Here is a 14773-nt window from a genome sequence, read left to right on the forward strand (position 1 = left end):
GCTTCAGCAGGCTCTGAAGTCAATACCCAGGCACACAGATATCACATCATAGGGTATTAAAGGCCACACAGAAGTGACAGCTTGCAGTTAGTAGCTATGTGTCTCACATTATAGGGCCTGGCTATGTAGTTAAGTCCATCACTGAGCTCCCAGGAACCTACCAGACACATGGGAATATAGGTGCCTCCCTGAATCCTCCCAAGAAAAGTCAGCAAAGAGGGGAGCAGCTTGTGGAGCTCAGTACACTTGAAACTGAGATGAGCAGCTGGTCTCTACAGCAGCTATTTGCTTCACATGTACCCAGAGACAGGATAGCTTGTGAGGAATGAAGTTGATGTGAGGGAAGGGGCTTGAGACTGCATTTGAATTATAGGTGTCTGAAATTATGGCAGCTAAGAAATGGTTGACCCAAAGGCCCCTGAGCCCCATAAGCCTTTAATCTACAATGTCCAGAATAATAGTGAAAAAAGCCAGAGATACATCTCAAGTGTCTGGCTTATTTCCCAACTAAATTAACTGTAAGCATCATAGTTATTTACAACATGCAGAAAGTGTCAAAATGATAGTTAAAGTATTTTATAGAGGCAATATAAATATTGTTCCCTGCAAATCTCTCACAAACAGCAGCAGGAGTTTTAACTCTGGATGACTTGGTATAATCTTTGCTAGGAGGTGATTTTTTCCATGAAAGAGGAAAAAAATATGTGAAAGAAGCTGGTAATTATACAGACTCTTTATTTTGGTGATCTCACCTTGATTTAACAACTCAAAAATTATAAAGATGGATGGTTCGACTGTGGCACAATTCTGCTACTAGATTCACCCCCCAAAAAATCATATATTATGAAAAAGAAATACTTCTTATGAAGTCAGCCCCATAGGATGCAATGTAATGGGGTTTTCCTGGAACACATTGGATATTTTGCTTAAAAACAAATTTTGTGTTTCATTTTCCCACCTTACCCTGTCGAAGTTTATTGTTTTACACTTTATACTTGATCCTGCATCTTCTTCCCATCCAAATTTTATATCAATGAAAAACTATGCGGCCTGAGCAACTTTGAAAAGTCCCCTTGTCCCAAGCCTTGTGTTTGAGCTGCTGTACAGAGCAGGCTGCTAGCTAAGCAGTCATTTCTAAGGGGAAGAAGAGCAGAGCTGAGTACAGCCGGATTATTCTTTATTAAGAGGGGAAAGGGGTACGTGTACCCCTCCCTCCCCGCGCCGGACACCCCCGCGGGGGGGATGCGGGGGGCGGTGCTGGCGGGGGCCCTGTGGCCGGTGCCCGGGGCGGGGGGCGGCCCTGCCCGGCCCGGCCCGGCCCTGTCCTGCCTGGCGCGGCGCGGCGCGGCGCGGGGGCCGCTTCCCCCTCAGCGAGCCTGCCGGCTTTTAAGAGCGACGCGGCGCAGCCGGCCCTAGACCGCCGTCAGCTCTCTCGCCGTGCGGCGGCACTCGTCCCGGGCGGCCCGCAGCGGCGGCACCGGGGAGACCCATGCGGCACGGGCGGCCCTAGGCTGCCCGCCGGCCGCAGCATGCCGGTCCCTCTGCGCCTGGCGTGGCTGTTCTGGCTCTGCAGCCTCTGCCGCGGGTACTTTGAGGGGCCGCTGTACCCCGAGATGTCCAACGGGAGCCTGCACCACTACTTCGTCCCCGATGGGGACTACGAGGAGAACGACGACCCCGAGCGGTGCCAGCTGCTGTTCCGGGTGAGCGAGCAGCGGCGGTGCGGCGCGGCGGCGGGCGGCGGGCTCAGCCTGCGAGAGGAGCTGACGGTGTTGGGGCGGCAGGTGGAGGACGCGGGCCGGGTGCTGGAAGGCATCGGCAGGAGCATCTCCTACGACCTGGACGGGGAGGAGAGCTACGGTGCCTACCTGCGCCGCGAGTCCGCCCAGATCAGCGACGCCTACTCCAGCTCGGACCGCTCGCTGAGCGAGCTGGAGGGCAAATTCCGCCAGGGGCAGGAGCAGGGCGGCCGGGAGGAGTTCCGTCTGGGCGACAGCTTCCTGGGGCTGCTGCTGCACGCCCGCGCCCTGCTTCGCGAAACCCGCCACGTCTCCAGCGGGCTGCGCGACAAGTACGACCTGCTGGCCCTCACCGTCCGCAGCCACGGCGCCCGCCTCAGCCGCCTCAAGAACGATTATCTCCGCGCTTGAGACGGGACCTCCCGCCCGGCCGGAGCCCCTGCCCCAGCTGAACCCGGACCCCCCGTCAGCTTCGAGAGAGACCCCCAGCCCTACCGCCCGTCCCCCGGAAGACACAGCCCTAACGTCTGCCTGGAAGGAGCACCTCCTTGGATAAATCCTAAGAAGTACTAAGGTCGGAAAAGGCCTTCAAGATCGAGTCCAACCTTTGACTGAATACCACCACGCCCACTAAACCGTATTGAGAAGTGCCACATTTACTCGCTTTTGAACACTTCCAGGGATAGTAACTGAAACAAAATACATTCTTCTTCGTGGAAAAACCTTATTTATTTTACCTTCTAAACAAATAGCACAATTCTGTAAATCAGGAGGCTCGAGGTATGTTTAAGTTAATATCCCATACTCTGTTGTATCGTTCATGTTTGGTTGCAAAATGAAGCTTTCTCATCTCTGATTCCCTGCTTGCTTTTGTATCACCTGTTCTGCTGTGGCTCACCTGCCCTAAGTGTAGTTGAAGTGAGGTGCTGGCCAGCTCCTTCCAGACTCCTGTAATAGCAAATACTTAAATTGCTTTTGTTGTTAGTCCTTCAGGGTGAAACCTCTGGCCCTCTATTAACTTCCTTTCTAATGATATGTACTATATGCTCGTTACACGTTGTATCACTACACAAAGCTGTGATTTTCATTTGTGTTTGGAAAGATGGGAACTGTTCTGGCAGGATTTGTACTTCCAGGTTTGCTTATCTGTGACTAAGCTATCATAACCCTAAGAAGCAGTCAAAAAGGCTTATGTCAGATCCTGAGAATGCTGGTGGAGATTTTTCTAGCAAAAAGAATGAGCCCTAGTGGCGATCAGAGTTTTGGATCCCAGATTTGAGAGCCAGGAACATGTTTCTAAAGCAGACAAAAAGGTTTTGTCTGTGCAAGCACATTGACTTTTCTTGTTGGTGACTTTGTACTTTTGCTAGCTAAGTTATTATTTTGCTAGCTAAGTTATTAATAAAACTTTGTGGTCCTGGACAATAGCAAAAGTGCCTCGTGGGAAGGAGGGTGGGGATTATTTGGGTTTTTAGACTCATTGCTATTTAACTGACAATTTGGGGTAATGTGGCTGTTAGGTTATAGATACTGCCAGCAGAATACCTGTTTGGATGAAAAGAGTTTATAGGTTGTTATAATAAATATTTGAAAACAATTTTTGTAATTAGTTTCCGACATGCTCTTGATTTTAAAATGTTCTGTTGAAATGTGTCTTTTCAGCAAAAAATTGAAAGTTTGTAGACCCTGCCAAGTGAAATAACTTGCTTTTTAGTAAAAAACAAATAAAAATTTACAAACTCATGAGGTAAGCAAGTTTCATTAAAAGCAACAATACAAAAGGGCTTGTGCCGCAGACTTTTTTGAGTTTTAAGCCTTTTTAAGCACTCATGGCACTGGAAGAGAAACTTACGTACTTTTGAGATGTTTTCTTGTTAACCCTGTTCCCATTTAGTTATACTTTAGTCTGCAAACCGTTCAGTGGGTAAGTTACTCAGCAGTGCAGTGGGTCAACATAAGTCAGCTTGGACTAGAGTGCTGAAGGCACCAGGAAAGTCTCATGAAAGTAGGTGCTTACAGAACTAGACAGCTCATTTTGCTGAAGGCAGTGAAGTGTAGCCTACTAGCAAGATACTTTAGATGTCACTCTGCATTTTTAAGTCTTTAAAGATTTGGTGAGAAAAAAAAAAGGAAACATTTTATTGGTTGACTCTGGTGGAACCACTCAGTGTTATTTTTCTGTTCTCAAGTTAGAAAGTATATAGCAAGTTCTAGCTCTTAAAAATTAATTTATTTGTGATACTTTCCTTGCCACTGGGCATGGAGGGCACAACACAAGAGTGAGCTGAGTCACTGAGTCTTGTGTGCTCACTATCTTAGCAAAACATAGTATCATTTCTGGGCTGGACCAAGCTCCAGAAGTGCCTGAGACCAGTCCTCCTCCAAAAGTGTCATGCAGTTCCATTTGTGCCCAGAGACTTCTTAAAGAAGTTGTATTCTCTTTTTAACCCACTTGGAGGAGTCGTTTGCTATAACATGAATTGTAAACATCAGCAAATGAACAGAAGTGGCATGACTATGCTATTTTTTAAAGTATATGAGAGCCAGTATTCAAATCATAATAGAAAAAATAATAGTAGCAGTAGTAATAGCAGTAGTAGTGTAAAACAGCTTCTTGAATATGCTTTAAGCAGCTTGACTGTTCTATTTGCAATGTCAAATGTTTGGTCAAGCCGAAACTATTCCAATGTATGCAGCATACCAAAAGAGTAAATGTTTCCAGAATGCTTACTTTTCAAAGCAGAAGATGTGTGAGTTTTTACAGTATAGCATTTCCACTCAATAATTCACTCAATGCCCTGTAAATTGTCATCTAATGAAACAAGACTGTGGTGCTTTACAATTCACACTAATGTTTCATATGATAAATATGAATTCTTGACACTTTTTTATGTTTCAGTAAAATATAAACTTCTTTGTATTTGAAATATGGCAGAATTCTGATTTTGTTTCAGTAGCATTGATTTTAGAAGGCTTTAAATGGTCCTTTCAAGGAGAAAATGAAGATATCTGAGTCTGGTCTATGTATAAAATTTAATAAAAACGGTCAGCCTTAGGTGGATTTGATGAAGCCAATAAAAAAAACCTTTTAGGACATTTAAATCAACTAGAGTTTGATTTACATAATTTTGGCTGACCTAAGAAAACATTTATGTCAAATATATAATTTTTGAGCCAGAGCTGATACATTAAATGTTTTTTATAGAGCTGCCTGCAAGAACTGAGTGCTTAGTGATATTCAGGCATTTAAGTTTTAAATTAATTTTTTTCTTAAAAACTATGAAAACTATATTGCAATACTCTTTGCAATTTTATAAATGTCTTGCTTTTGCTTTTTATCTGATAAAACTTGTTTGGAAGGTATGAAGATCCCCTGGAATCTGTATCTTCATACAGCCTATTTTAAATAGTAAAGGCCCTTTTATCATTGAAAATTTGGTAATTATTTTTAAGCAGGGAACTTTAAAAGGTATGATTGTAGCAGCAGTCATCCCCATTATGTCCTTCTCTTATTTTAAAATGTTGCATTGGTACTCAATTCATTTTTCTTTTCCAGAATGAAGAAGTTCGAGCTAAAATTGAGCTGACGGGGATTTTTTTTGTAGTTTTCTGATGATTTTCAAAACATGTATTATTTCTGAATTTATAAAGACTGGATGGTACTGAAGAGCAAAAGACTATTTTCTGGGGAAAAAAATATGCTGCAGCTGGAACAGTCATAGAGAGATTACTTAATACCTAAGTTTTCCATCAAGAGGAATACGTTGCCCAGAGGTGTGGATGCTCCATCCTTGAAAGTTTTCAAGGCCAGGCTAGATGGAGCTCTGAACAACCTGGTCTAGTGGAGGGTATCTCTACCCATGGCAGGTGGATTGGGATGAGATGATCTTTAAGGTCCCTTCCAACTCAAAGCATGTCTCTGATTAGAGTCAAAGCAAGCCACTAAGGGACTCACCCTTCATTTCTCTCCAGGTAGCTCATTTTTGAAGGCAGTGCTCTGATGTGGACATTTTCACATCCACTGATACACACAGAACAGAAGCAAGCTCAGAGCATGCACCAAACCATTAAACAAAAGCTTGAGAAAAAAAAGTGTACTTGCCTTGTGCCAAGTAATGACTAGGAATTCAACGGGGAGTGTGCAAACTGGATTTCAGAACTGCAATTTTCCAGTTTCCACTGCAATTTTCCTGGGTTGACTTACCCAGGACCATCCTTGTAAAGAGAAGTCAAGGGAAGCTTTCAAAAACTTGGCGAGCCTTTAAAAAACCGTATGTGTACCAAGCTGGGGTTTATGAATTGTCTGAGATGAAATTGTTGCTCCTATAGGTTGTCATGTACTCAGATGCAGTTTGGCAAGATGGAAACTTCATAAGCAAAAAAATATACCTGGCTTAGTTACTACAAGCACCTTGTGAGGTATAGAGCTCTGGTTATAATCTTGTCTAGGAAATGTGTATTTTATGGATTAATTCTGTTGGATGTATCTATCACTGTTGGTGTTGCTGTTTATTTAGATGGTCTTCATGTTGCTTTACCAGTTTCTTGCTCATGCTTCTTGAGTATTAATTTTATGATTATTAAAGAACTTTTCAGCTAATACTGAAGTATTGTGAGTGAAGTGCATTTCACAGCCACTATTCCTGAAGTAAGCCTGTAGATTCAAAGTCTGTAATGTTTCTGTCTTTTAAAATGTATTTTTACTTGCAGTTCATTGGGGATTTTTTTTTTTACCTTTTTTTTTTTTTTTGGTGAGCCATTGGCAAAAAATTGTTCAATTTGTGGGTCTGTATTTCATTCCTATACTACGTGAAACTGGGAAAAAAACCCTGACTGTGCTACATGCTTCTTTCAAAAGCTCTTATTATAACATATGTGAAAAAAAACCAAAAAACAAAAACAAACAAACAAACAAACAAACAAAAACCAAACCCAAAAAAACCACCAACCAACCAAAACCACAACTAAAACTGCCTATTGTTTTTTCTTCATTGAGTCGTTATCCTCCCTACAAGATCAGTTTATAACTGGAAAAGGCAGAATTTAATGACTACTTCTGTAACAAGGAAAACATATGGTCTCCATAACCATTACATTTTTAATGATGTGGCTTGGACAGAGTCATTCATGTCTGTGTAGAGTCATTCCTCCTTGAAAACTACCTTACCTTAGGGAGGTACTGCTGGCAGTCTCCAACATGCCATTAACATTCTTGCATAAGAAAAGACAATGCCAAGAGTATCATATTTTCTCAGATGACTGCCTTCCTTAGACTGCGTACACCTCTTGTTAAGTGCTTTAGAAACTGTCTGTATAGTAGTCATTGTTCATGTCTAAACTTTCTTGGATGGGTGGGAAGTCATTAGAGAAGGCTGGTTTAGGGAAGAGATTCATTACTTAGTGAAGTGGATAATGTGAATATTGTGAAGAGCATGATGAGCAAAAAAGCTATGTACTTGCATCATATTTTCCATACATTTTCTAATAGTTTGGTATTATATATTTGGTATATAGTGTAAATACGATTATTTACACTAAAAATTTGCAAACTGCAAGATTTTTTTTTTCTGTCTACTTGTTATCTCCTCTCAAAAATAATAATATTATGATTTTCAGTTTAGGTTAGGTGTTAGTATTAGGCTTTAATCCACAAAAATTAATTCAGTGGACTTTTAGTTTTAAGCTTCCTCAGCTGAATTTAACTAGACCTTGTTATGCCTTTTTTGGGGTAATGATAAAGAGTTATTTCCTTTGCACTTCTGTCTGGACACCTTCTTGGTTAATGAAGAGCAGTCAGTTTTCTTAAAAGCAGGCTTTGTCCTTTTTAATATTATTTTGCTTCTAATTTAATGTAATTCATCTGAGATTTGTATTAAAGTAATTCACTTTTTACCAGGAGTCAAACAGAGGGTACAAGAACTAAATTCAACTGGATTTGCATATAAATTAGGATGCTATTAGATATTGTGACTTTAAATAGTATCTCACCACACTCTCGTAATTTCAGAAGAGAGTACCCTAGGGAAAAAAGTGAAGGAACAAGAGGTAAACCTTGCTCGATTTTTTTTTTCCCTATATGAGTGCAGAGGAATTAATCTGGACCATGTACATCAGGAATGAACTGAAGTTCACCGTGTGCTCATTTACTCTAGAAGCTAATTTGCAGGTCCAGTTTCATTTCTAACACTCATATTCTTTGTCAATTAGGTTTTTCAAAAGTCAGGCATCCCCTTGTACTACTTATATATTGATTTATAAGCCTCCTATCCAATCACTTTTCCATTGTATAGAATTCCACAACCATAAGGCAGGCTGCATGGTATTATTTACGTTGCACATCTCACTGACTTCAACAGTAATTCCTCCACATTTCTAAGCTACATTTCAGTCTGCCTCCCTGTGCCTACATCTCTGGCCTGCTCTGAGTTGCTGCTTTTATCTCCCTTAGCATGTGTGCAGAGCTCCAGCTCACAGAATCAGGAAAACATTGTTACTGTTGGTTATGTCTGACTCCAGTGGGAATACTGGTCTAGGCTGTTGTCTTTTACTGTCATGTCAGGGTAGCAAGCAGAGTTTGCTTCCCTAGATGTTTGCTCTTTGTATGTTACCCTGTGACTTTAAATTTTGCAATGCCCTTTACCTACTAATTGCTGCAAAACGGATATTTATGTGGCAGTGACCTTCTGCAAAGTCTAGTAGACATATGGAGAACTGTGGCAGTAACCCCCAAGGTACAACCCTGTATGAATGATAGTGACAGAGTAAAGCCCAAAGAGAATCAGTGAACTGATCTTGCACTACAGGATTAAGCAAAATGATGTGACAGTAAAAAGGCACATAAATATACTGTAGGTTGAGATTTTCATTATATATTCTGATATGCCTCTTTTAAAATTCTTTCTTTTACAGAAAAACAACAAATACAAGCCCAGCATTAATGATTTAGATTTTGCTGCTATGTCATCTTAAAGGCAATTTGGTTTTAATTCCACTTGGATAGGCTCCTTTTCTACTTGTATATTGTACAGCACTCTTTATAAAAATAGAGACCCAGCCTTGCAAACACTTTGGAGTGCTCCTGTTACCAAATGAGACTTCTTACACGCTTGACTGCGGAAAATCTCTATTCTTGGTATATGTACAACTTTTCTTCCTAAGGTACAAACGAAATTACTTTTGGTTCTTTTTTTTTTCCAGCTTGACTGGGATTTATATTTAGCTTATGTTAATATATACATAGCTTATGTTAATAACAGATTTAACTCATTAAAAGCCTATAATTGTATTACTTAGACACTTGAAACAAATTGATTCAATTTTTCTCCATTTAATAAAATCAAAACAAATTATAAATGCATGCAATAGAAAGTATTTTCTTTCACCCAGTATGTACTTAATGTGTACTTTTTCTAAAAGAAAAAAAAAAGTAAAAATAATTGAGAAACCTAGTGTTAAGGTACGAGGTTGCAGAGTCAACAGCATAAGAGTCAGGAGGGTGAAATGTGGATTCTCAAGCAATAATCTACATTCAGCATAGGCAAAATGTTCATCCTGCTGTTTTCTAGGAGTTATTACTTGCAAACTAATGACTGAGACAAGGAATAAGGTAAGTACTTCATATAAAATACCTGCAGGTAAATAATTATCTTTAGATAAAACAATAAACAGTTACAAAACCTCTGGAATAAACAAATAAAACTATCTGTAAACAGTTTCTATGAAAGGAACCTGAATATCTGCCCAATATCCAGTCTATCAAACCTTGAAAATAATTGAGAATTTTCAAGCTCCTGGTTTCAAATAATGTATCTAAATGGGGAGGCAGGAGGTACATATTAGTTCTTACAAAAATTAATAAAGAAAACCCCAGAAGACAGCCATGACAACCAAACATGTATGTATTCCACAGAGAAAACAAAAAAAGAAACCAGGCAGGAATGTGAAAGCAAGCTGAAAAAATGGATTTGGGACTTAATTTGGAAGCAATTAATTCCTACCACTGTTTCCCTTAAAAGAAAGTAATGCATCCAACTCCATACATTACTAGCACTGCCTTGGCATGTGAGGGTTGGGTTTTTTTGAAGATGTTAAATTATAATTACCAACACAAATACTTCATTTCCTATTAGTTGCAGACTCAGTCTTTTTAACTGCCAAAATGTTTCTAAAGAGTAATTGAATATTTTCACTTTTGCATGTATTTGTTCCTATCCAACTAGCCAATTTTCCATCTCTGTGAATGCTTTATTGTCTTTGAAAAATGCTGATTAGGCAAAATTTATGTTAAGGTTTTCCCTTTATTGGTTCTATGAAACACCAGGACTTTTCTGGATGCTTTGCAGATCACAGTATGGCTCCTGAGTGTCTCATGCAGCAGGTGCCTCTTGCACAGCTGGGAAAAGCTTTCCATCTGGAGACAAAGAAATGTTTTCTGTTTTCCTCTTCTTTCATGGCAGAAGAAGGTGGGGTGTAGTGCAATAAAAGCTAAAAACTTGAAGTCCAACATGAGCCATTCCAGCTGAAAACTTTTAGGTTCAATGTTTCTGACATTGCCCTCAGCTACACAAATTGTATTTCTCTCTGTTAGAACCTCCCTCCCTTCAACCAAAAGAAACACATTGATGAAATAAGTCATTAATGTATTTGCCAGTCAGAAGATACCAGGCATGAAACAATGAGGGTATATTAATGTTGTTTTAAAATTTGTTCCCAAGATGCTCACTTGCTTGAAGCTTACTGCTCATAAGACTTGTTTGGCAGTAAAATAATCTCATAGAGTCATAGCATCATTTAGATTGGAAAAGACTTCTACCATCATTGAAGTAAACTGTTAACCCATCACTGGCCAGTCCACCCTTAACCTGTGTCCCTAAGCCAGGCTTTTAAATATCTCCAGGGCTGGTGATTCCACTACTTCTCTGAGCAGCCTGTTCCAAAGCTTGACTACGCTTCTGGTGAAAAAAAAAAATTCTTAATATCCAATCTAAACCTCCCCTGGCAGAATTTGAGGCAATTTTCTCTTGTCCTATTGCTTATTACATGGGAGATGAGACTGACACCCAGCTGACTGCAATCTCTTTCAGGTGGTGACACCATCCCTCCCAAGTCTCCTCTTCTCCAGGCTGAGACCTCCCAGCTCCCTCCCTGGTTTTCATCAGACTTGTGCTTCAGACCCTTCACTAGCTGCATTCCTTTCTCTGGGCATGCTTTATGAGCTTTATGAGCACCTCAACATCTTTCTTATTGTGAGGGACGCCAAACTAAACTCAGGATTTGAGGTGTAGCCTCGCCAGTGCAAAGTTTGGGGGGGATGATTACTGCCTTGGTCCCGCTGGTCTAATACAAATCTGCCCTATTAATTTGGAAGGTGCAGAAAAAAGTGGCTCTGTGTGAAGAAGCATAGGCTCTGTTTGACCACAGTCCTATTCAATCGTGTTCATAAAAGACCATCTCTCTTTGGTGATGTTTACGGTAGATTACATCTGGTATTTAAAACTCCATGTTATTTTTTTCCTCTCCGCACACCACCAGTCCCTCTCTGTCCCGGGAGCCTGAAGTGGTTGGGAAAGATTTGTTACACACAGGAGAGAAGCGGCCACGGGAAATGAGCAGTTTTCTACCCTTCATGACCAAATCCAGGCTTAATGCCTTCCAAAATCCATCTGTAACTGCAAAAGTCAGCGTGGTGATAACAAAGCCCTGCTCTCCGCTGTGTTTCTCAGGCGATAAATAATGCATAAAAGATTCCCCTTAACTCAGAAAGGGGGCGGGGACAAATTCACAGAGAAGCACCACGCGTGTACGACGCCGAGCCACCAAACTTACCCGCGCCCCGGCCTGGGCGGGGCCCAGCTCGGGCGAGCGGGGCCGGGGCCGGGGCCGGGGCCGGGGCCGGAGAGTCGGCTGCGGCGTCTCGCCCGGTCGCAGCCGTGAGGGAGGCGGTCGCGCATGCTCCGCGGGAAGGATGTCTGTCTGCAGCCGCTGCCGGTGCAAATCATTTCCCCTCGTCGTCTGCTCTCGTTACGCTCAGTAAGGAAATGGAGGCCTGAAGCGGGACCGCCGGCAGGCTACGGCCTGGCTCCTGAGCAGAGACACTTCAAGCAGTGTCTCCACTGACCCTTGACACACAGGCCTGTGCAGCCATCAGGGAGTGTGGGTACGCAAGGCTTTCTGCCTTTACGGTGCATATTTTCTGCTTTGCTTGTGAGGTAACAGCATCAGACACTGGCACGCTGGAATACAAGATGATGTAATCTAGCCTTACAACCAAAGGCACTAGTTGTGCTGTATTTAGGCAAGGGTCATACCAGGGGTGATTTCAGCTAGAAAACAAACTTTATAACACAATTTGAAGCATTAGAAACCAGGCATTCTTTATTCTCGGTGTGCTGAACACACTCAGAGGATATCTCCCTAATCAGGTATGTCATGAAACTTTACAACAAATTATTTATTCATCATGATCATACATACTCTTTACAATGTACTTCCTAGCTAATACACCAACACCACTTTTCCTAGAATTAATTTGCACGCTTCCACCTATTACTGGGAGTACTTTTGTGGTCCTACCGTGTCGTCTAAGGGGTCTCTGGTGGTCATGCTCACCCCAGTGTTGCAGATGACATCAACTTGGACTTCTCTTAGGGCATGCATTGTTGCTTCTTGTTACATGGCTTTGCCACAAAAGCCACTATGTTCCTCATTATCTGCGTTTCTACTGGTTTCAGCTAAGTTTAACATCCTTTGTGTCTACACAAATAGATACATTCTTGTATCTATTTTGCTAGTTAGTCTTTAAACTCTATTTAGCAACTTCAAGGATAACTGGAAATGTCTTTTGTCTGTCAAGCTGTCAAGTCCCCCCTTCTCTTGAGACTATATCTGTTTTAGGCAAGTCTCAATGCTTCATTTTCCAGTACAAAGTATTACAATTATAAAATTGAATCATAATACAAGCAGGTACACACACTACAATGGTTACAATGACTGCCATAAATACATTTGGTAGAAGACTCCAATTTGGTAGCTTTGAAGTCAGTCAATCTGACCAAAAAGAATTTTCCTCTTTGTGCCACTCTTCTACTGTTCTTTCTATTGGGGTGATTCCTGACTGTTGGATTTCAAACCCATCATTAATGTAAGTGCAACACTCCTGTCCTATAATAACACATGTTCCTACTTTGCTAGCAAGCAGATGATATAACCATGTAGTTCTGTAGAGCCACCATTTATGTTTGTTGGGGCTCATAGGATGTGCTGTTTAATACTTAAGTAGCATCATTTCCCACTTCTAATAATCGATTTAGCTTGTTTATATAAACTCACAGGACAAAGTAGTGTATATGGGGCATAGTATGAACCATAATCTTTTGCTTTCTGAAACCAAAGGGGTGTGTATTGTGGATCATCCTGCATTCCCTGGATGGAAAATACTCTCTTGGCCCTAACTCTTATTGCAGATTTTGCCAAAGTACCCTAAAACTTACTTGGAAACAGGAACCAAACCATCCTTTAAGAAGCCATTTATATGCATTGTTTTGCATACCCAGTAGGTCCTGCTCCCAGTACCAAACATCTGATTTCGTATTTTCCACTATTGCACTACTGATGGAGTTAGGGCTTCCATATCTGATGCTTTTGTGTCCTCACTGCCATTAGGCCAGGGATAGTCAGAGAAACTAGATGTTGTGTCTTGCGTGATGCAGCTGAGAAAGAAGAGGACTATGTGCCTGACAATCACCAGGCACAAAGGTCCCACCTAGGAAGCCTGAGCACAGTAGTACAAGTAGAGACAAATGTAGTTGTTGTAAAATGCTTTATTGAAGTAGACTGGTGAAGACATGCTGGGTGGCCTCTGTGCAGAACTTAACCCAGAATACTCTTACCACTCCACTCATACAAATCAGAAAAAATGCTTGTGAAAGGAGAAGCTCCTGGTCTGGTTGCTGTGTGTATGAGACAAAAACTAGACTTGCAGATCCAGTCAATTTGTGTATTTAAGTAGAAAAACATCTAGAAGGCATTTTGTAGCAAATCTTTTTAGTCACTCTGAACTGAGCTTTCATTTTAACCGTGACACTATGATATGAATAACTCAAGGAAAATAACAAAGAGCCTTTTTATTATGGGATTTCTCTTGGCAGGTGAATAACCCAAAGAATTGCTTTACAGTGAAGACAGAAACAGAAGTCTAACGCACACAGTACAATGTATTTAAATAGTAAATGCTTAACTTTACTACAGGGGAAATCTTTTTACTATAATAATTTTCACGCTTCCTCTTGCATAACCACAAACTGAATAATACCGAAGCTTGAGTGCTCAATTCTCCGCTAATTAACAGTGGTGGTAGGCAGTTACAAGTTCATTGACTTCAGTAAGTAGACATAAATGAAAGAGCTGAATATGTTTAGGGCCAGTAGCCAAGTAGATTCACATATTTTAAAAGCCACATCTAATGATTTTTATTAATATTGCAAAGCGTCCGGTGGAATCATTTCCTCTCCTGAAGATATCGAATGCTACTGTTGCAGCCGATGAAGGAGATCCTCCTCTGTCTCTGGAGGATGTAGTGGCTCTCAGATTCTGGCTCTTAGGACTGAAAATATTTCAAGAGAGTACTCTATGACTAACAATAGGTTTGTCTGATGACATCAAAAACTACAGCCTTGTGGAACGGGGGCATCACTGACAGCAGTCAAGGCTCTTTCTGTCTCACAGTAAAGTCTAGGGCTGGCACCATTTGTGATTCTCCCAGCAGTTTAGTGTTCAGTGAATTGTCATTTAGTGTTCAGTGTATTTACTGACACCCTTCACCCATAGTGAAGGGTGTCAGTAAATAAAAGCATCAGTGAATCATAAAATTAATGCCATGAAAAATAGTCTGGCTGAAGTGTAAGTAACATGGTGTAACATCCATGTTGGAGCTAGTTACTGAGGCTCTTTTTTGCACTTAGTGGAGAAGAAGAAGAGTTTGGTTCAGTTCGGCTCCTCCTTAAGTAGCGTTCTGAAAAGATTGGCTGAACTGTGAT

General features: G+C 41.2%; 2 protein-coding genes across 2 annotated transcripts in view; both read left to right on the forward strand.

Annotated features, from left to right (window-relative positions):
- Positions 1-1488: 1488 nt before the first annotated feature.
- Positions 1489-6339, forward strand: FIBIN (fin bud initiation factor homolog). The gene has a single exon (XM_040067988.1). It carries the CDS (start codon positions 1530-1532, stop codon positions 2148-2150), a length of 621 nt encoding a protein of 206 aa, XP_039923922.1. The 5' UTR covers positions 1489-1529; the 3' UTR covers positions 2151-6339.
- A 5296-nt stretch (positions 6340-11635) lies between these two features.
- The window catches only part of BBOX1 (gamma-butyrobetaine hydroxylase 1), a 34611-nt gene continuing 31473 nt past the window's right edge, over positions 11636-14773 (forward strand). Inside the window, exon 1 of the mRNA XM_040067985.1 lies at positions 11636-11895. The gene's annotated coding sequence lies outside the window, so the exon portion shown is untranslated. The remainder of the gene's footprint in view (positions 11896-14773) is intronic.

This window comes from Hirundo rustica, chromosome 6 (genome assembly GCF_015227805.2).
Source record: "Hirundo rustica isolate bHirRus1 chromosome 6, bHirRus1.pri.v3, whole genome shotgun sequence".
NCBI lineage: Eukaryota > Metazoa > Chordata > Aves > Passeriformes > Hirundinidae > Hirundo > Hirundo rustica.